The sequence below is a fragment of the Anser brachyrhynchus genome, assembly GCF_964034855.1.
Source record: "Anser brachyrhynchus genome assembly, chromosome: 3".
Lineage (NCBI taxonomy): Eukaryota > Metazoa > Chordata > Aves > Anseriformes > Anatidae > Anser > Anser brachyrhynchus.
In genome coordinates, this window is record NC_137696.1 from 49,547,045 (window position 1) to 49,569,212 (window position 22,168).

Sequence of the window (22,168 nt, forward strand, 5' to 3'; positions counted from 1 at the left end):
CATCATTTTCAGCAAGTAGTGGTCACAGAGGTTCTGGAGGAATCAGGAGTCAAGAAGTGGGGATGTCTGTTACAGGCTTGCCACTGACTTTCTGTGTAACCTCTTGATATTCACAACAGTTCTCCATGGCTGTAGTTACCATCTTGCTAATCTGCCTCACAGTGTTTTTAGAATGAACATAAGGATGCAGTCTGAAGTTTTATAAGCCTCCCAAGTTAGTATTTGGCTTTAAACATTAACAGTTTGAGAAGTTCATTTTATAGTTTATTTATTGGTGCATAGTAAACATATAAATATTTTCTATCTAATAGGAAGCTTGTACTGTACATATTAGGAATAGACATATAATCCACAGTAGCCAGGCTTCTTTGAATGCATGCATATATATTTTATATATATGGAACACATTTATTTCATATTACAACTCTTTGTTCTTCATCTACATGTTCTAACCTCTTTAGAGATTGCTTTTCATGCCTCTCTTTTTCTTTCCTTTCATATGATTTTTCCTCCTTTTTTCACTCCCTCTTCTTTCCATGCTTTCCATTCTACTTATGGGATATGAGCCTGAATTTCATACTAATATTAACCCAATATTACTTAAAGAGCTATTTTTTTACCTGCGTGTGCACGCAAAGCTAGCAATATTGACAAGGATGATTTATTTATGGACACACACTATTGCGCTTCTGTTTTTTACAGCACTAAGAACAAACAGTTTGGTTCAAAAATGCTTTTATTTCACGAAAAATCAGGAGTGATGACAACAGAATTGGTGGGATTGTACCAATATAAATTGTGCAGAAGAATCATTCAAATAAGTCACTTATACTGAGTTAAGCGATGCCGTTGAAGATAAACTGGTGAATATATTAACAAACAAGAGTAATAGCTTCAACCTCAGAGTCCTAGAGCACAGGTCTGGCTCAGCAGAAGTTTGTATCCTGTAGTTACCTGCTGCTGTCTGTATGAAATGGAATCTTAGCAGGGAGCTTTGAAGCTGCCGTACTTGCTCTGGTCAGCTTAAGTGGAAACGCACCAAGCCGGTGGGCACTGCATGTTATTTTGAATTATTGGCCAAAAATGCCCATAAAGCAGTTGGGTATTTTTTATTTGCTTGTTTGTTTCTGAAATATTGCTATCTCAGTAGAAGGCTTTGCCAGCATCTTTCTTCCTCTGTGTGTCCAGTGAGAAACTGTCAGGGATCCCAGCAAATGATTGTTGTAACTGGCACGAAATGTTGTCCCCAGTACATTTCTTTTCCCTTCTCTTCTGCATATTTTAGTGAATGGCCAGTGGGGTCCTTGGTCTCCATGGTCTGCTTGTACTGTTACCTGTGGAGGAGGAATTCGGGAAAGGTCTCGCCTCTGTAACAGTCCGGAGCCACAGTATGGAGGAAAGCCATGTGTGGGAGATACCAAACAACATGATATGTGCAATAAGAAGGATTGCCCAATTGGTTGGTATTTAATCATTTGTTATTCTGTTTGTGTAGTTATTTTCGCTTTTGTTTCTTTAATGGAAAAAATTCAAATTGACACTACGGAAATCTGCTAATGACACCTTGGTTACAGGAAAGCACTTTTAACTTTTTTTGGGTGCTGATTAGATCACTGGGATTTTATATGTTTTCTTGATACTGACTCTTCCTGAAAAGGGATGCCTTTCTCAATCAGGGCCTAAAATGCATTCAACTGGATTTAGCAACCTGTAATAGTTTCATATTAAAACAATAGTTAATCAATGTTAAATACACTTAATAACCCTAATTTTGAAGGTTTTCATGAGACTTGTCTGTATCAGATGTGATCTATGCTTATGAACAGAGAATTGCTGTTTTTTAAATGGTCTTATGTGCCTTTCATGCTCATAACTTAATATATGCTTTTATGTGTCTTTTCCAGATGGGTGTTTGTCAAATCCCTGCTTTCCTGGAGCAGAATGCAACAGCTACCCAGATGGGTCTTGGTCATGCGGGCCATGTCCAACAGGTTTCCTTGGCAATGGTACAGTCTGTGAGGATCTTGATGAGGTATTGACTTTATTTCCACTAACATCAGGAAATTACTGTGAAGTTTTCATTATTTGGGAATTATGTGGCCATCTAATTGTTTTCTTTCTTTCCTTTCCTACAGTGTATAGCTGTGTCAGATGTTTGCTTTAAGGTGAATCAGGTTCATCGCTGTGTGAACACGAATCCAGGTTTCCACTGCTTGCCATGTCCTCCACGCTATAAAGGAAGTCAGCCCTATGGGGTAGGACTGGAAGTTGCCAAGACAGAGAAGCAGGTAAGTGATGTTGGAGAGAATTTGATGGCTCAGAAACTGAGTAATTCTCACTGAAAGTATCTGTGAATTAAAATGCGATAAACTTGGGTGCAAAACAAAGATAACTTCAAATAGATAGCTTCTGCTTCAGGGTGTTTTTTGATTCAAGTGACAAAACACTGAATTTGTTGGTTTCTGTTAAAGGTTTTTATTTTCTCTAGGCATCTGCCTAGGACCAAATGAGTGTAACATGCAGGAAGTGGGCATTCCCCTAGTTTGCAATGATTTCTCTTGGGTGTATATACCTAGTTGGGGGATAGGGAAGTGAAGAATTAGGGTAGTTACCCATATAAGTATATTGCTGTTAATGTGGATATCATCAGACATATGGGAGACGTTCTCCTTAAGTTCCATTGGGCTGACAACTGTCAGTGGGGAAGGATATAAGGAAGTGAAAGTGACATTGAAGGCTATGGTTTGAGAGACAGGACAAAAATATTAAAACAGATGCCTTAGAATGCCTTCTCTCTGTTGCTGTTGAATCAAACTCTGGTTGATATAAACATAAGATTCTCAGAAACTGTCAAAGAAATTAAGCAAAGTGATATGAAGAGGTAACAAAAGCTTACTTGAGGGGAATGTGAAAATGCATTAGGCTGTTCTTGATTTAAGAAAATAAAGGTAGTCTTTGAGTATTGACAGGTGGAACACTGAAGCAAACAGGTGAGTACAGTGTACTTTCCGTTGCAGTAAATTTCTGGGCATTAATGACATACGGAAGAACGCAGATAAGAGTCCCGAAAACGATGACCACTTTAATTTCTTTTGAATAATGTACAATTTTTCCTGTGGCTTGTTTTAATTATTTTCATTGTACACAATGTCTAGAGATGTGAACTGACAGCAATATGGCTTACTAACCACAATTAAAACAAAGTTCCTCTCTTTAGGCATCTAAATAACTGGCCTGCTTTTGATAAAGTTGAGGCACACAGAGCTGGCTGTGATGATTATCATGCTCCAATTAGTATGCTTTATTTGTTACAGGTCTGTGAACCTGAGAATCCATGCAAGGACAAGACACACAGCTGCCATAAGTCTGCAGAGTGCATCTATCTAGGCCATTTCAGTGATCCTATGTACAAATGTGAATGTAGGACAGGTTATGCTGGTGATGGACGCATCTGTGGTGAGGATTCTGATTTGGATGGCTGGCCAAATAACAACTTGGTCTGTGCTGCTAATGCTACATACCACTGTGTGAAGGTAGGTAAAATACTGTTGATAAAAAGTTACACCATAACCAGATTTTTTTTTTTTTCCAAACAGTTGTAAGTAATGTTTTTCAGCATCAAGCTGGTGGTTGCTTTCATTTAAGCTTTGAATGTTTATAGCATTCTTATTTTCTGGAGATTCCATCGAATATGTATTCACTTAACACTAGATTCAGTAAGGATTCTCAAAATGAAATCCAGAGTCCTCTGCTTTGGATTTCTTTCTGCTCGGCATATGTTGAAGGCAGGGGTGCCTGTGAGTGGCGTTAGCATACTGAATAGGAGCTGCCTAAAGCACGTGTAGAGCGCACAGCTAGTTAGAACTAAACAGCATCTCTGAGTGCAGGTGAGTAGGAAATCTCACCTGCAAGGCTTGTAACAAGACACTAGTGGTCAAGTAAGGTCTGTGGTTCTGAATCCTTTGTGGACTATCCTTTCCTTTTAGAGTTACACTGTGAAACTGGATTCAGAGCCTGAGGAAAATTTTTAGCAATGGGAAACAGAGATGAATACGAGTAACTAGACAGAGTTGTCTTTGTAACGCTTGGTGGGAGAAGATGGGAAGTGCAGCCTCTCTTACCTTTCAGAATGTGGAGTCACAGCTCTTACCCTCTCTCCCAGATGGAATGACCTGCCTGCCACATTGGCTCTAGACCTGGCATGGGACTGTTCACCCTTGCTGCTGTGGCTGAGCCATCGTAGTGAAAAATGAAAGATCACTATGCAAAGGAGGAAGTAAGCATGAGGGAGCCTAAAATTGGCTGTATATAGGTTTACCAGTGACTGCTTGCCATGGTATGTTCCCTGGGACCTGTTTCTATGTTGTTAAAAATAGGAATACGGATCAAGAAGCTAGGAAAGCTTGAAATCAGGCAGTCTGAGAGAATCAGAAGTTACCCAGGTGTAATCCAGTTAAGTTGTGAATCTAGGCTTTATCAGCACAAGAGAGTTTCAGAGTCTCTCAAATACCGATTTCTTCACCCTAGCTGATGTGTGTTCATTGTGGTTCCACCCAGTTCAACAGTTGCAGTTCATATATTCATTTTTGGTTCGCGTCATCAGGATCTGCAACATGTTGACTCAAGATGTAAGACACATGATTAGTTTTCACTGAAATCCTAACATGCTGTACCCATTCAGAAAAAAACCTGTTTCCAAGGACTGATTCATGCTTTCTATAAGATACGTGTTGGTCTAATAGACAGAAGTATTTCGTTTAAGGGGAAAGAAAGAAAAACACCTAAAAAATACCAGAAACAAACCAAAGCTTCTTTCTTTGAGCTGATAACAGTTCAAAGTTTACTTACAGCCTAAGCAAAGCTATATGAATAAAGCAAGTAGTTGTAGGTAATAATAATAAAATCTTAGGAATATATTTATTGTAAATTTATTTTTCATTCACATGAAAGTAATATTTTCTTTTTCGATAAGTATTACTGGACCAATGTAGAACTTGGTCAACAGGTGAACCAATGAAGCCTAGTTTACTGTGGGTTTGTGTCTTGAGGTTATGTTCCCAGGTGGAAGGTGTGTTGAAGGTGTACTTCCTCTACAGCTACCTCCATGGAGATTATGGTGAGGCGGGGATCAGTCTCTTCTCCCAAGCAGCAGGAGATAGGATGAGGAAATGGCCTCAAGTTGTTCCAGGGGGGATTTAAGTTGGATATCAGGAAAGATTTCTGGAATTTCGGCATTGGAACTGGCTGCTCAGGGAAGTGGTTGAGTCATCATCCATGGAGGCATTTAAAAGACGTGTAGATGGTGCTCAGGGACGTGGCTGAGTGGTAGACTTGGCAGTGCTAGGTTAGTGTTTATAGTTCATGGTCTTAGAGTTATTTTCCATCCTAAATTGTTCTATGATTCTATGTCTAAGTCTTCTTTCTAATATCTAATAAAATGTTTTTTGAGTGCACTGGTTAGATCTATCTTCTCTTCATCCTTTACTTCTTCTTGTAAAGCTTATGGGAACCGGCTGCCCTTGAGGGAGCTTAGGGGAAACGGCTGCCTCACTACTGGGTTTGTATGAAATTGGACTGAAATCTATAGAGAATACAGACAGACAAGCATACAGATGCAAACATACAAAGTGATTGAGCAAGCTTTGACTATTTTTTTTTCATTGTTAAAAAAAATAAAAATCATTTTGTATCACTGGTAGGCAGTACAGAGTTGGAGAATAAAGGCTGTTCACAAGTATTTTGTAAAAATATGCCATAAAAAGTTTGCAGTTACATTATGGTTTTGATACTTATCACAAGTTTTCCAGTTCTCTCTTTCTTAAATTGTCAATACTATTGGAACTGCTGAGGTTAAAAACAGGGCTGGTAATATTACTGGAGTATTCTTTTTTTTTAGGGTAGATGTTACCAAAAAAAAAAAAGATATTTCTGCAGTCCATTGGCAGATACAGTTTTGGTCTGAGGTAGATATGGCATGGGAGAAAAAGCGAGAATAACAAAGTGTTTTTTTGTAGTTATATTTATTCTTAGCTAGTGGTAGAATTGCAATCTATTTTTTCAGCTGATTTTAGTACTTTCTTTAAAAGGGAATACATGTTAAAACTTTGATTTTTTTTTTCCTACTTTTTCAGTCTAATCTAAGCTTTATTCTTTTATAATAATCATTCTTTACAAGGCTTTGTTAACATAATAAAGAGATAAATTCACCTTTCAATTTCAGAGCTATGAGAGAGCAAAAGTGCAGCAGAACAGTATAAAGGCTCATTTTTCAAAACCCATGCATACAGGGTTCCCCTTACTGCTGTGTACTACCTCATTGCAGTAACTTTCCATATGAACAACTGTTTCTGAAGATATCTCCTGGCTTGTATGCTTTTCTGGCAACAAAACTTGGACATTTTATATGTAATCTTCAAACATACTTCATGAGCTGTCTATAAGAAGTTGATGTAAGCAAGCGTGTGTGCGTGTGGTGTGTTTGTTCTTTGCTAGATAGTTTCATCTAAAATTTACTGGAAACATCCCTTTACCAGAAGAAAAGCTGAGAAATAGAATGATTTGCAGATGCATTTCACTTACTGTACAATATGAAAGCAGCAAATGAACTACTATCTTTGGCAACAAACACAGACTCTTTAAAAAGTATTTGTGGATGATTTTCTTGTTTTATAGCCTCCAGTGTAACATATCTGCTCTTCTACCCAGGCAAGTCATTCTGACATAATGTAAACATAATGCCTCAATTCTGTCTTTTCACCAGGATAACTGTCCCCTTTTGCCTAACTCTGGCCAAGAGGACTTTGATAAAGACGGCAAAGGAGATGCCTGTGATGAGGATGATGACAATGACGGTGTTGAAGATGACAAAGTAAGATGCATTTCCCTGTTATCAGTACATTTGACCTAAACATCTGTTTTTAAGGAAAACCATTACAACAGATGAGAGCCTTATTGTTCAAAACTTAATCTGAGTTACTCTGCGTTGCTTTGCCTGAATGATGCCTGCTGCAGAGTAAAGTTGTGCTGGGTCAAATGAGAGTAGCACTGGGAAGAGCAAAACAGCCTGGGGAGCCCAGGGCTAAACTAAGTTCTCCATATCAGCTCCGGGTTTTGCTGTGTGCATGAAAACAGTTCAATTGAGTTTTATATTTTGTAATGGGAGAATGATTGTTCCATTGCATTTTAAAATCTGATAGACATTATATCTGAGGTATGGTAGAAGCAAATTGTGATAGTAACTGTAAACGTAAACAGCATCAAGGGGAAATGACAGGAGGAAAGTTACTAGCCTGTTTCATACTTTGCTCTTTTAGATTTGCCAGCAAGAATGAGATTCATAAACTGGAAGAACTTAAGATAGGCAGTTAGTCTAAACATGTTATCTCTTTGCAATCAGCAAAAGGTCAGAAATATATAAAGAGTGGGATTCATTCTGCCTTTTCTGAACATATTTAGGATGCATGAATTTAAGATTACTGTTCCTCTTTGTTCCCTTCACAGGGAGCCTAGATTCTCTAGAGCAAATGATGGTTAAAACTGAGTTAGAACTATGTTCATGAAGCCTCTGTATGGCATATTTAAAAAGTCAAAGAATCATTGGATAACATAATACGGCTTACTGCATATATACGGAAAAATTGTAGCTAGTTGTTCAGTTTTATGTACAGTATAAAATTTTGACTTGCCCCTATATCATGTCTTTAAGTATATAAAACATATATGTGAGGAATCTAAAATGTGAAGCTAAAAATGATTTGCTAGTAAAGAATGTTTTTTTGGTTTTGCAGAGGAAAAGCAATTTAAAAATATTTTCAAATTACTCCCTTCAGATTCCACAATGCTGATCTGCCCCTCACTCCCATTGCTTTGATTTGGTTTGTTGGTTCTTTGCTTTCCACACAGCAAATGCCTGTGCAAAAGTCCCTGTGTAATTTGGGGATATGTAAAGCGCAAGAAATTTTATTTTGGCAGTCTTTCAGATTAGGGGTTGAATTAGATGAATTTCTAAAAGTTCCAGTAAAGGGAATTTTGGGGAAAAATATGTTGTGTCAATGAGAGTATAGCATATTAATTTTGCTTTTTAATTTTTTTTTTGTGCTTGATTATCATGTGCAATATAACACAACCCATAAAAAGTCGGTCCTTGTTTAAAATGAAAAATGAAAATACTTGGTTTAAAAGTGAGAATACTGATACTAGTTTGTTCCAAAGAAATCAGAGTATCGATTCCAGTTTGTTCCAAAAAAATAATACGTACTGAGATTGGACTGATTTTACAACATATTCTGGTTTTGACAAAACACAGGTACCAGTGGGTTGCACTTCTGTTGAAATTTCTGAGTATAGATCCAATTTAAAATGTCTGTTGCTCTCTCATAGTGAGATAAGTTATATGCCTCACTTATCTTGTACAAAAACGCAAAATACACAGTGAGCTAGGCAGTGCTTCTTCAGTTCTTCTTCAGTGCTTCTTCAGATCTTCAGTTTAGGCACAGTTTGTCCACTGGAAAAATAATGTATTCATGTCTTGATTTTGGCCTCTGTCCAAGATGAATAGGAAGAGTTACCACTTCATAGTATGTGCTGATGACCTCAGTTCAAGCTGTGATTTATATTCTTAAATGTCTTTATTTCTTCTCACTAGGACAATTGCCCTCTTTTGTTCAACCCTCGTCAGTTTGATTATGACAAGGATGAAGTTGGTGACCGCTGTGATAATTGCCCCTATGTGCACAACCCTGCTCAGATTGACACAGATAATAATGGGGAGGGTGACTCGTGTGCTGTGGATATCGATGGAGACGGTATGTTTTCAATCTTGAGAATTAGGTGCTGTGCTGTAAGTACACTATGAGTTATGGCCAGTAAGATGGAATACCTGCTTTTATACATGGAATAAAATCAAGTTTAGCTGCTCAAAAATGCAACAGAAGAAAGAAGACTGAGGTCCATCTGTCCTGTGTAGTATACTTGTCCATAACGTCCCTAAGTAAATACAGTGGATACTGTTGGAGAATAAATCACAGCAGATCTTTTGTTAGTGTAATCTTAGAAAAAATTCTTTCCTTCCTCTGTGTTCCAAAGTAATCAGTGTCTAATATAACAATTTTGTTGACTTTTTTTCTCCTTTTTAAAATTTAGGGAGGGAAAAGAACATCAGATCATCCATGCAGTTAAGATAATATCTGCAGTAAATTAATCTGCTTTTTTTATGAAAGCACTGCAATGCCCATAACAATCCAAATACACATTTTTTTGTCTTACAATTTTATTAAAGGTGTTTATTTTATCTACCTGTATATGTCTATATGACCCAGATTTGATCCAAGTAAGGAGGGAAAAATCAGGTACATGTCTCTCAAAAATCTTACTTTTGTAGTAGTTCAAATTTATTTGAATCCAGAAATACTATTAGTTGTAGAAATCTGGTTTTGGATTTCCTTCAGTAAACGTAGAAACTTTAGGATGCTTATCTGAATTAAACTTCTAAATATTTTGAGTTCTCTCGTCCTTCAAATCATCAGGTTCTTAGTAGTACTCGTGGGAGTTTGCATATATGTTTGAAAAATAATAAAAAGAAATGTGTTGGCTTAAAGATTGCACAAATATCCAGGGACCATATAGTGTAGGAAAGGGTCCTTGTGTCCTTTCCAGACAGCTATGTCAACATGTATTGATTATGTTTCTTTTCTACATATTATAATTTTTGAAGGAGGTTGTCCATTGCATAATGAACTTTCCTGAGGGGGAGCAGTTTCTGTTTAAAATTTGGCATACTGTACAATAAATGACATATGTTCTGGTAAAATGAAATCACTTAGTGCTGAGGCAGCTGAACATTAATGCAGTTGTTTCTATACAAAACTATTCAGACATTCCACCATGATATAGCTATGCATTCTATGCCGTTACATATAGCATCTGTGAAGAAAGTACAAAACAAATTATTTTAAAATACCCCACCTCTTCATCTATTTTTTTTTAAAGAAATGTAGAATCTGTGCAGAAAGGGTAGAAACATAAGACTTAATCAAGCCTTACTTTAGCAAAATCTCTGAGGAAAGTACATATAGAAGTGTTTATCATAGCAAGAAAAGTGGGATTGATACTGTATTATTTTTTTTTCTAATACTACCCACTGTCTCATGATATATCAGCCTATGAACACCTTATGAATGGTTCTTATTTACTGGTGACTCTAACGGTCTATGATTGTCTGTGCTGGATGACATATCATTTTGATTTCTTCAGTCTTTTTTTCTTCTTTCCTCCTAGACATTTTTAATGAACGAGATAATTGTCCTTACGTCTATAACACAGACCAGAGCGATACAGATGGTGATGGAGTTGGTGATCAGTGTGATAATTGTCCATTGATGCATAATCCAGACCAGGTAAATGTTAGGCACAGTTTCATTAATGACAAAGGAAGAGGAAAGTAGGAAAACATATGAGGAAATAGCTGAAGCTGTTGCTGTTTCTCTTGCATAATACAGGTAGACTGAAGGAACTGCACTGCATACATGCACCCAGTATCTCATGTGTCTGCCCCTACCATAATGGATGACATCACTTAAAAGAGTTTGTAGCTGTGCTCTTAGATAACATGACACATTTTGTTGCCAAACAAATTCTGACCAGGTCTGATGCACTGACGATTGCATAAGTAGCTATCCTATTTGTAAATCACGTTTCTGCATTAAAGATGTTCTTCATCACGATATCACTTGTCTGCAGAGAAGTTCCCAAGGAAAAATATTGATAAATTTAAGTATCAGGCTGTCAGTATTTTTGTGCTTGGTAATGATCTTTTTCTTTTTTTTTTTTGTAGACTGATGCAGATAATGACCTTGTTGGTGACCAGTGTGACAACAATGAAGACATAGATGAAGATGGCCACCAGAACAACCAAGATAACTGTCCTTACATCCCCAATGCTAACCAGGCTGACCATGATAAAGATGGTAAAGGGGATGCCTGTGATCCTGATGATGACAACGATGGTATTCCAGATGACAGGGATAATTGTCGCCTCAGATACAACCCTGACCAGGAGGATTCTGATGGTAAGAGCAATGTGACATGAATTTAACTTAGTTCTTAGTATCCAATTCTGATCCTGGAATAGAAATATTTCACGAAGAGAAATACTCTCGAAATTAAACTGAGCTACGTTTTATATTTGAGGCAACATGGACTTCAATGGAAGTGGTATAGCCAATTTGGACCACAATTAGAGCATTAAGAAATCCCTCTGAGAGGGGCTCAAACAAACACATGATTATTTATAGAGAAACACCTTTCAGAAATTAATATATATATATATGTATATATTTCTGGTTTTAATTTTGAAATATAAAAAACCTGGGAAAATATTTCAGATTGAATTTCATGTCTTAAATGAAAAAACGATTTGCTTTGTTTTCAGGCAAGATGTCATCTGAAAATTAAAAGGGAAAAAATATGGCTTACTGTTCTGTTTTATTTTGAAAAGGAGACTATTTATGCAGTTCTTAAGTCTAAAGTCATTTTTTATTTTAAATTATTTTTCTAAAAAGTATTTTTTAGCAGCTTTTCTCAAATTTGTTTTATAGGTTAGTAATTTAAATACATTTTGATGATGCATCTTTCACAGTTTAAGAAATGGATATGTGATTCTTGTTTTTTCCAGTTCTGTCCTGAAATACTGCTGGGCACTCTCAAACAATCCTTCTTTGTGTTTGGCTGTATTTCAGTAATGAAATAGTGATAGTTTCACAGTCATAAATGTAAATTAGAAAACATTTGATCCTTTGAAAACCAACACAATATGTCTACAATAATGGCCCTTGCAATAAATACGTGAGCAATTTCTGTTCTGAGTTATACAACTTGCTGGAGTCATTCCATGGTTATGCTGGTGAAATTGAAAGCAGAATTTAATACCTACACAATATGGTTTTATGTACTTTTAGAAAGACAAAATCCAGAGACCTGACTGGTTTCCTGGTAAGACAACTGCTGTAGGAAGTTTCTGATTGGTAGTACTGCTTTACCTTTCAGTCCAATGATATAATGGTAATATCTTTGTACTTGTCAATTTCTAGTATAGCCTTGTAATGTCAGAAATACTCCAAAATAAGGGTGTCCCCAAACTGAGGTATAGTCATCTGTCACCTGGATCTTGTGAGTGAGAGTACCATTATGTATGGAGTAAGCATTCACAGAAAGAGTAAATTTAAAAAATCTTAGCCAGCTCATCACTGTCATCAGTGGCAGGCCCAAGAGAAATCTTGGAAAAATGATAAATAAAGCCAAAAGATGCTCCCACGCTCTTGAAGATGTGAGCTATAGCATTTAACGATGAGGCCCTTGAGAGAGCTGTTGGACATGGCTGGGTAAACAAATGCTTTCTAACTTTCTTGACACAGAGTCAACATTGTCAGCAACAGCTCAGTACCAAATGAACGTCATCAAGACTTTCAGTGGATAACTTAAGTTCTCCTATGACTCGAATATTGCCTCTTTGATGTTGGCAAGGGGAATAAAATTGGAAATTCACTCTCTTCTTCTAAGTGCTAAGATAAACAGGTGCTTGAGCACACAGAACTGATCAGGATTTGGAGTTTTCCATGGCCAGTTGCCAGATTGGAAAATAGGACTATTTTACAGTCACAGTCAGAGTGGTTCAGGTTGGAAGGGACCTCTAGAGATCATGTAGTCCAACCTCCCTGGTCGGGCAGGGTCCCCTGGAGCATGTTGCACAGGATCTTGTCCAAGCAGGTTTTGAATATCTCCAGAGAAGGAGACTCCACATCTTCTCTGGGCAACCTATAGCTGAACTTTCAAAAGTCTTTGAGTTATTAGATGCTTTAGCTTACTCTAACTATCCTTTTTGGCTGTTGCCTAAGACTCATTCTGCTTTTCTGCTCTATTTATGAAAGGTTTATTCCTGAAAAATACTATGCCAGTTAGGCATGGTAATGTAGGTTTGCATTTGTCTGAAACATCTAGTAATAGCTTAGATCATTGGATCATTGCTATTTCTCATTTTGTTAATTCCTATGTTCTTAGAACAGTCACAAACACATTTTAAAAAGGAGATGCTCAGTTATGTGAAGTCAGAAACAAATTAACTGGTGGGTCTGGTTTTACATTATTAGTACCCAGTGTAATATCCAGTTCCTTCTGTTGTAAAAGTCAGAGACTTCCTTCTATTTTCTTACGTGTTTCTGAAGTGCTATGTTTTATCTTAAGACAAATTGTTTTACCCACAAGTGAAAGAGTAACCAAGCATGTATACATATTTTACAATAATATTGTCCCCACTTTCTTTTGACATAGTGGTGACATTTCTGCAATCTGAAGCACCCTGCATGAATTGTTGCTGAAGGAATCTTGAGACACAGATAAAGTCTTAAAAAAAAAAAACAAAAAACATTGAGTATCTTCAGTAGTATATAGGGATTTGGTAATTTGCAGTAGGGAAAAGATTTTAACACTGCTTGAATTCATTTATACTGCACGTATTAAAATGTGGCCTTATATCCACATCTGGGACAAATCATACTGAAAATTTAATACAAACATTAGTGAATTACATCGGCATAGGAAACTTCCAAGTCCCCCAACACTGTTTCTAAAGAAGCATATAGAATAAGGGCCAGATTGATAACTGTCATAAACCACTGACTGGCCAGTTTTATTAGCATTAATTTTGGCCCTGATCTAAGTTGATGGTTTCTTCCAGTCATTACCAGCAACATTTCAAATGTTCGTTTCAAATGAACTTTCAGAGAATGAAGCTTTATTTGGAGCATTCTTTGAGTAACAAGAAATAACGTACTCACATGCATCATAAATTTCTTCCACTAGTGCAAGAGCCATTACGTAGCACGGATAATTTGCTAACAATTGTATTCACTTATTCCTATTGCTTTTAGGTGATGGCAGAGGTGATATTTGCAAAGATGACTTTGACAATGACAATGTCCCGGATATTTATGATGTATGCCCTGAAAACAATGCCATCAGTGAAACAGATTTCAGAAAATTCCAGATGGTCCCTCTGGACCCAAAGGGAACAGCTCAGATTGATCCCAACTGGGTTATTCGCCATCAAGGCAAGGAACTGGTGCAGACTGCCAACTCTGACCCTGGAATAGCCGTGGGTAAGTATCAAATGTTAGCCTGCACCTTTGCATAAACAACCAGTGATCTAGTGATCGAGGAAAAATGAAGTAGATAAACATGTCTTTTTGGTGCTCCAAGGTTGGGACTGAAACATTGGTTGTATATGCCCAAATTAAAAATAGCTCAATGCTGTTTGCCTTTGTTGACCATTCAATTTGTCACTGGCTGTAACACGCATGCAATATTCTGCAGAAAAACCTTACATAGGTGTAGTGCCTGCTGTCTTTTACCCCTTGTAAATAACATATTTCTCTCTAGAAACCTCTGTAGGATAGGTTAGGTAGGCAAGTGTAATTACCCTCTGTTCTTACAGGTGAAGAAATGGAAAAAGCAAAGCTTAGGATTAAAGTTGGGACTCTTGGGTGTTGGTGGATGAATCCAACACTGTAATTCAGTGGTTTATGTCTTTTGTCATCTCCCAGGTTACGATGAGTTCAGCTCTGTTGACTTCAGTGGCACATTTTATGTTAACACAGACCGTGATGATGACTATGCTGGCTTTGTGTTTGGCTACCAGTCCAGCAGTCGGTTTTATGTTCTGATGTGGAAGCAGGTCACTCAGACCTACTGGGAGGACAAACCCACCAGGGCTTATGGCTATTCTGGTGTGTCACTCAAGGTAGTGAATTCAACAACTGGTACTGGTGAACACTTGAGAAATGCTCTCTGGCACACCGGAAACACCCCTGGACAGGTGAGAGATTTAAAACTTCAGGGCTGTGATGATGCCTGATTAATCTTTTAACAAGAAGGGAGGTGTCTGGAAATAAGTTTTCTTTCACACCTCAATTGTTGCAGAAGATTACAAGCTTTTCTTCAGTTCACATAATATTAGTGTCAATAATAGCATTTGCCTTGTGTTTCAAAGAAAACATTACACATATAAAAATCATGAATGGAAAAAATTACATGTGTAAAAGGGAAGGTGTGGTGTGGCCAAAAAAGAGTAAGAGATCTCAGTTCTGCACAAATCCTTTGTGACCTCTGTACTGGCACTTGTTCCTTCAGCATTCCAGCTCGTTTGAATTATGCTTGGTTTAGACCTCAGCAACCAGTGACAGCCAAAGAGAAAAGAAATGAAAACAAAGAGAAAAAATCACTCCTGTTCCAAGTAGGGCCCAGCCACAGAAGAATCTTGTGCCTTTTGGAAAAGAAGTTAGTGAGGCTTTGTGCGTGAATAGGAATTCCACACTTTGAAGTTCTTGCAGGAGCGAGGCCTCAACTGAGTGCAAGAGTTTTCAAGGAATAAGCCACAGGTAGTAACATCTGTGCAAGCTGCAGTCCGTTTCACTCAGTGGAGCCACTCATACAGATAGGAAGAGCAGCATCAGATCTTTCAGCATGGGTGTCTACATGCAAATAGGGGCAGGACTGCATAAGGGAAGTCAGATTCAATGCTGTAATGGCCTTCAGTGACAGATAAATAAATGATCTATAGTTACAGACAGGAATTTTCATTACTCTCCCTAGAAAGGAACAGAGTGAAAAAATTGTATGCTGATCATATGTTAAACACTGGTTTTGGTTTCATCATATGTTAAACACTGGTTTTGGTTTCATGCTCTGCAGCAAATGATCTGCAGCCGCATGTACAGTTACTGTAGTGGATGTACACTTCTGAAGCAGTGTTTCTAATACGGCATTTGTATTCCTACTGTAGGTGCGTACTTTGTGGCATGATCCCAAGAACATTGGCTGGAAAGATTATACTGCATACAGGTGGCATTTGGTTCATAGGCCTAAAACAGGACTAATAAAGTAAGAAATATTTCTGTGCCTCTATATTAGAATTAGTATAACTTCCGTTTCTGTTGATATAACAGCTATTTCATCAGTTTCTTTGTTAGTTTTCATAATGATAATACTTACATTAGTTTATTTCAATATTTAGGGAACCATTTTGTTATATTTAGAATGACTCAGGTGTATTTAATTTAGTAAGGATGGTTCAGTATTTACATCAGTTAAATATTCTTAAATTAAAAAAAGTAATCTTTCTCAATAGCTCTTCTGTAAAGGGACCAAAAATTCCTAAGCAAAACTCAAAGCAAGATTAAAACATGAGATTCTTCCATAGCCTCTGGAATTTGAATGAATGAAATTAATTAGAAACATCAGAATTGCCACAGGGAAGTAGGCCAACCTCCTGTCTGCTTCAGCATCCTGTCTCCAATAGTGGCTTATACAAGATACTGCAGAAGTAGCCATAAGCACATCTGCAATGCACATAGCAAGGAGCTATGGCATATTACTTTCCTTAAAGCCCAGCTGTTTATCTGATATTCCAAAGAATAAGCATTAACTGTTTATGTCAATTTTATCTTGTACTAACTACTGTAACTGTAAGTATGTTTTTCATGGGGCAGAGTCTGACATCTTAAGGTCTTGCTGGTTTGTGTTTAGTAAGAGTAGGGGAGTTTGGCTGTGAAAGACAAGGGGACAAATTTGGTTAGACTACTTGGTGTGTCTCTTGGGGAAAAAAAAAGTTTCTATGTATAAGTCTTTATGCATCAAATGATTGCAGTGCAAAGCACTGGCTGATAGAGGTCAAAAAGAAACTTGAGTTTTTCATTCATGTTGCTGTTGCCTGTAGCTTCCTTAGTGTCAGACAAAACATATTTCATATGGTAACACATTAGATTAGTCTACCGTGACAAATTCTATGGTCTGGGACATTAGATTCCTTCATTCTTTAGGGTGTTTTAAAAGGAACTAAATAAACAAAAGCAATTATTTCAATAGTATAGTTGTGGACCTATGTTATTTGTACAGAAATAGCAATTTAATATTAACATTATTAGATCTGCATTTTTTTTTTTTTGTCTCTGCTGTAATCAAAAAACTGTAGACTCACTTCACGTTTGGCTATTTTTAGAGACTGAGAGCCTAACAACCTTAGGTTCTTAAGGTTCCTGTTGTAAGGTCTCCCATGAGAAGTGGATAATCTAAGATCAAGGAACTGCAACTTGTCTGGTAGAAAATAAAAATGAAGAGGTCTGTTGGCTCCAGGGTGGGTGTCTGAGACACTCAAGGGGAAAAAAAGATAAAAAGAAAAAAAAAAAACCGACTCCTTTTCCAGTTTATAAATCTAGCTGTTTGTGTCCAAATCCTTCCAGCTTTCATTAGGAGCTTAAGACATCTGAAACTGAAATTTAGCATGTCTCCAGTTAATGTTTTGTTAGAATCTAAAGGGACAGTTTTTCCAATTTCTGATTTTGGCCCTTGCACCTAGAGATAAGTAAATCAGCCATTCACATGGCTGTAAAGAAGACTTTGCAAAGCTATGTGGCTAGGTCTTGTGTTAACCTCTGAGTTCACAGGGACAGAGTCTTATCAATGAATGATAGTACATGACATAGTTCATTCCAGGAGACTTGACTGTTCTAAATAAAGAATTGGGAAATCTTTTGCAGATGGTGCGCATAAAATTACTTATAGAACAGCTCCACTACTTTTGATTAATGTATTATGGCTGCCAGCCATGTGGGCGTGAGAGAGAGTTGAGGAGTGATCTTTACAATGAAGCTGTGTTATCTGGTGACTTGTTAAAATGAATTCACTTCTTGGAAGCTGTTACTAGCCCTTAGCACTGGACACTCCATCATCCTCCTTTTCTAATTTATATTATGTTCTTTACAGAGTTTTAGTTTATGAAGGGAAGCAAGTCATGGTGGATTCTGGACCAATCTATGATACAACCTTTGCTGGTGGACGATTGGGTCTTTTTGTCTTCTCTCAAGAGATGGTCTATTTCTCTGATCTCAAATATGAATGCAGAGGTTAGTTAACAGAAAATGTCTGGAAAATGCTGATGCCTTTGATACAACCTATGGAGCAAGCACGAAATATGGAAATGAAAAGTAGCCTCTTGTTACTGAAAGCAATCTGTAATCTCATAACATGTCGTGAACCTTGATTTGTTGAAATGCCATGAATGCTCTTTGCCCCTGTGGTAATCTCAATTTGAATAACAAAACCCAGATGTTTAATATAACCCACCTGGAAAAAAATGAGATAGAAATCTGAGTGAGATATGCGCTTAGAATTCCCTCTGCAAATCCACTTTCCTTTGTAGGCTATTTCAGTGTGTCCTGCGGGCAAAGAGCTACTTCGGGATCACCCCTCTTTCCAAGAGACACGAAGGAGAGAGTAGACATTCTTAATGAGCATGTCTGTGTATTGTGCCACCTCTGAAATGTTTTGAAATAGGAAAACCTTGGAAAGCATTTTCTCTATATATGATTTTTTTATATTTAATATATACATAGGTGCATATTCGTGTGCACATATAAGTAGATGCCTATTTTTATGTGAATGTTCTCACATATGTAGGAAAATGTAGAATGGGAAGCATTGCAACCTTATACAGGTATCATTCAATCCTGTCTGATTGAATTCTAAACCAATAAATCAACCACGAGTTAACATCTTTTCTTCCCCATTTCTTTCAGATGCTTGAGCAATGGTTGCTGCATTACCAGCAAAGTACTGTAAATGCTATGCAACCTAGACACCTCAGTACATCCTGGTACTCCCATTTTCTGTTTTTGTGTACCTCCTTCTCTGTCCATGGGCTCCACTGACCAGGTACCTCCATGCTGCCAGGAGTGGCTCGGCCATCCCTTCACCCAAGTGCCTTCTCACAGCCAGCACTAACGAAACCTAAACACGAGCGTCTGACCCACCACTGAAGCAAAAGCAGATTGATACGTTAGAACACTTTTGTAGAGTGAAAACTTAGCAAACCACATTTGTTTGTTTATTTGCCTTTTCTTAAGGAATGACGTTTACATACAAAAATGTAATTACTTAATGTATTTATATATATATATATGGAAAAAGGGGGGAGATAATGATTATTAGTCATTATCTTTAAATGAGGAAAAAAGTGCTTAAATAACTTTCTAGGTGTGTGGTTGATGCTTCCTTGCTCTGATCAGGGCTGGACTTCAGTGAGAAAATCTCTGGGTCCAACTGTAGCCAAGTAACAGAGGGCCACACCAACAGTGTTTATACTAACAATGAAAAAGCTTTTGGAGAATAAAATGAAGGTCAATTATGAAGATTTCTTGATCCAATAAGATGTCCTTTAGCTGATGAAGATGCTCTTAATAACACCCATTAGAATTAAAGTTGGTAGAAATGTCAAATTTGCAACCTAAGCATTGTCTATTATCAGAGACTTAATTCAGGCAAAACAGAATTGAACTAGAGACTCCCATGTGAAAGGGAAGAGTGACTAATTTAAAAGTCCAAAACTATCACCATTGTCTGACTTTCATAAAATGATTGCTAGTTATTCCATTTCCATTATATTTTGCATTCCCTCATAATAAAAAATATCCCATGAACATGTGGAGCAAAATTAACCTGAACCACTTTCCCACCTCTGCTGCAAAACGCACTTTGACATCTTGAATCCTGATATGGGTTTTTGAAAAGGTGGCAACGCCACTGTTACTTAATTTGGTAATGTAAGAGCTTAAGGTTCCACTTATAAATATTTTGTTAATATTTATTATGATTATCACACCAAGCTACCTTCTCTGATAATTTATTTTAAAGCATGTCATATAATGCATCAGTAATACATTTACAAAGGATGATATTTTAAAGCTATTTTTAAAGCATATCACAGTATGTAGATATCGTCAAAGCATGGTATACACTTAAGCAAGGGTTATATTCAAGTATGCTTTAAAGTTAAATAAATAATAATAAGGAATTTATAAATGGAACCTTAATATATATCCAGTTACCCTATCTTTAATATTTTGTATTTTTACCTGTCTGCTGTATATAGAACTTTATAAAATAATGCTGAAGGGATACCAGTGTTTATTCTAAACAGATACAACAGTTATTCAGATATACAATAGTATAAACATGTTTAACATTTCGTTTTTGTTTTCTTTAAGTTGTATGGGCTTTGTTCACAAAAAGAACACTTGCTGGTGTAATTTTATTCATAGATGGGTTTACTAATGGAATAATACAGTATCTCTGCCTTCTTATAGGGCGTAGTGAGATAAATGTTGAATCAACTTTTTCTCCCTTGAAATAGATTTTATTGCTATATTCATTAGAAGGAAATCCACAGTTGCTGGCTTTATTGCACATTTTATATTGGTCATATTATCAATTCTTTTTTGTTTGTTTGTTTCATTTTTTTTTTCCAAATCCTCTTCATGAGGTTTTTAAGTGTGTTTCAGTTTCTTTCTTTTGGTGTTTCAAATTGTATCCCCAAGTCCCAAGCAGAAGGGAGGGTTACTTCATTAAATGTAATGATTGTAATGGCTGTGTAGGGTTTTTTGTTTTCTTGAACAGAGACATCAGTGTAGGGATGAAGATGTTAATATTTGGACTGTATCATAATTTTCCTATTCTATGTAAATTATTTATGATGGTTTTTTATTTTTCTCATTTTTTTTCCTTGCAAGTGTGTGTGTGAGAGAGTGAGATCAATGAAATTTCACTTTGTTTTGCCAAAAATTGTAAATAATTATTTATTTGTTTACATGGACGGAACTTTATCATTTAACGTCCTGATTCATTTAGTCAGATCCTCATTTATATATATATATATTTTAAGAAATTAATGATAGGAAATAAACTGTAAAAAGGTTTTATAAAAAAAAATTCTCTTTACCTTTTTTATAGTTAAAATGTTTATTGAAGGAAATATTCCATTCCCCAAAGCCCTAAATTAAATAACCTCTTGCCTTGCATTTCAAACAAACCAAAAAATTTCTTGCTGGGCTACAAATCACTTCCTTTCTTCTAAGGTTGTAAACGACAGGTTTCCTAGTCTTATTGACACAAGACATCATTCCTCATAAAGCCTTATCTGGCAAACTCTCCCAAGTTTTATTTATGGTATTCTGACTGAGAAATGTTGGTCCTGCTTCTCTCTTTTTTGCTGGACTTGTATACACATACTCTGTATTGGATCTTGGCCAACGTGTTTCAACACATACACGATCGAGTTCTGCAAACGCTTCTGCCGTGAGTCCCGATTCAGTTGTTGGTATATGTCTGTGTGTGCAAGGATTGCCTTCCTGCTGGAGAATTTCAGGAATGAGTGGTTAGTGTCAATTCAAATGGATTAAGATACAAGAAAAAAAGTATTAGCATGAGAGATCTTTGCCACCAATATGAACTACTCCCAGGGAGGGGAATTTGAATTGGATTACGAAAAGTCAGAATGTCCAGCATGCCAAAATTCCGATTTTGAGGTATGAACTCAAGTCATACTCACTTGTAAATATCCCAGCTATTCACTTTCCTTGGCCTGACCAGTACCCCAGTTACTTGCTTTCTTTGGCTTGTGGTTCCAATGTGACACAGCCAGAGTACTCAGACTACTGCACCAGAAAGCTGTGTACTCCTCAACATCAACTTTTGATGAAACCTTTAAAGCAGTACAAATGTCCAGGCTTACTGAGAGATGGGTCTCTTCTATTTATTCTGCAAGGATGGAAATGATTGACATTGTTCAGGTAATAGAGTGATCAAGATCCTGTTATCCATGTTTCCAAGAGTTCCTTTTAAATGTCTGGTGTGGATCTGTGAGAACAAGGCTGTCATCAGGACAGCGTTTTGAGCATAAATACTTCATAATGATTTGAAAAGAACATAGGAAGAAAAAAAAAAGCCCTTCATGGCAACCAAACAAAACCCTGCAAAACGACCCAGGGAAATAAAACCATTAGAAACAAGTGAAACCATAACAAACTGCCATAGTAGTACAGCGTCTTTAAGAAAAACAGAGAAGGAAGGATGAAAAACCAGATACTACTGTGAATGAGTGAGTTCACATAAAACAGTATGTCCTCTGACCTCTCTCCAAGGATCTAACTACAGGGTTTTGAGAATGTTCAAAAACATTTGGCTAATTTGGAAAAAATACATATTTAAAAATTTTGGCAGCCTCTGCTCTTCTTGTTACCAGAGGAATTACTATGAAAGAAGGCCTGGAATCCCTGGAGAGAGGCTG

At 36.9% G+C, this 22,168-nt stretch overlaps 1 protein-coding gene across 1 annotated transcript in view; it reads left to right on the plus strand.

Moving 5' to 3' along the window:
* The window catches only part of THBS2 (thrombospondin 2), a 34,153-nt gene extending 13,124 nt beyond the window's left edge, over window positions 1-21,029 (plus strand). Inside the window, exons 10-22 of the mRNA XM_080585626.1 lie at window positions 1,286-1,459; window positions 1,905-2,032; window positions 2,136-2,288; window positions 3,315-3,533; window positions 6,761-6,868; window positions 8,645-8,804; window positions 10,276-10,394; window positions 10,832-11,066; window positions 13,923-14,150; window positions 14,595-14,866; window positions 15,833-15,930; window positions 17,812-17,951; window positions 18,624-21,029. Coding sequence (XP_080441752.1) covers window positions 1,286-1,459; window positions 1,905-2,032; window positions 2,136-2,288; window positions 3,315-3,533; window positions 6,761-6,868; window positions 8,645-8,804; window positions 10,276-10,394; window positions 10,832-11,066; window positions 13,923-14,150; window positions 14,595-14,866; window positions 15,833-15,930; window positions 17,812-17,951; window positions 18,624-18,631 — 2,042 coding nt within the window. The 3' untranslated portion in view covers window positions 18,632-21,029. The remainder of the gene's footprint in view (window positions 1-1,285; window positions 1,460-1,904; window positions 2,033-2,135; window positions 2,289-3,314; window positions 3,534-6,760; window positions 6,869-8,644; window positions 8,805-10,275; window positions 10,395-10,831; window positions 11,067-13,922; window positions 14,151-14,594; window positions 14,867-15,832; window positions 15,931-17,811; window positions 17,952-18,623) is intronic.
* The last annotated feature ends 1,139 nt before the right edge of the window (window positions 21,030-22,168 follow it).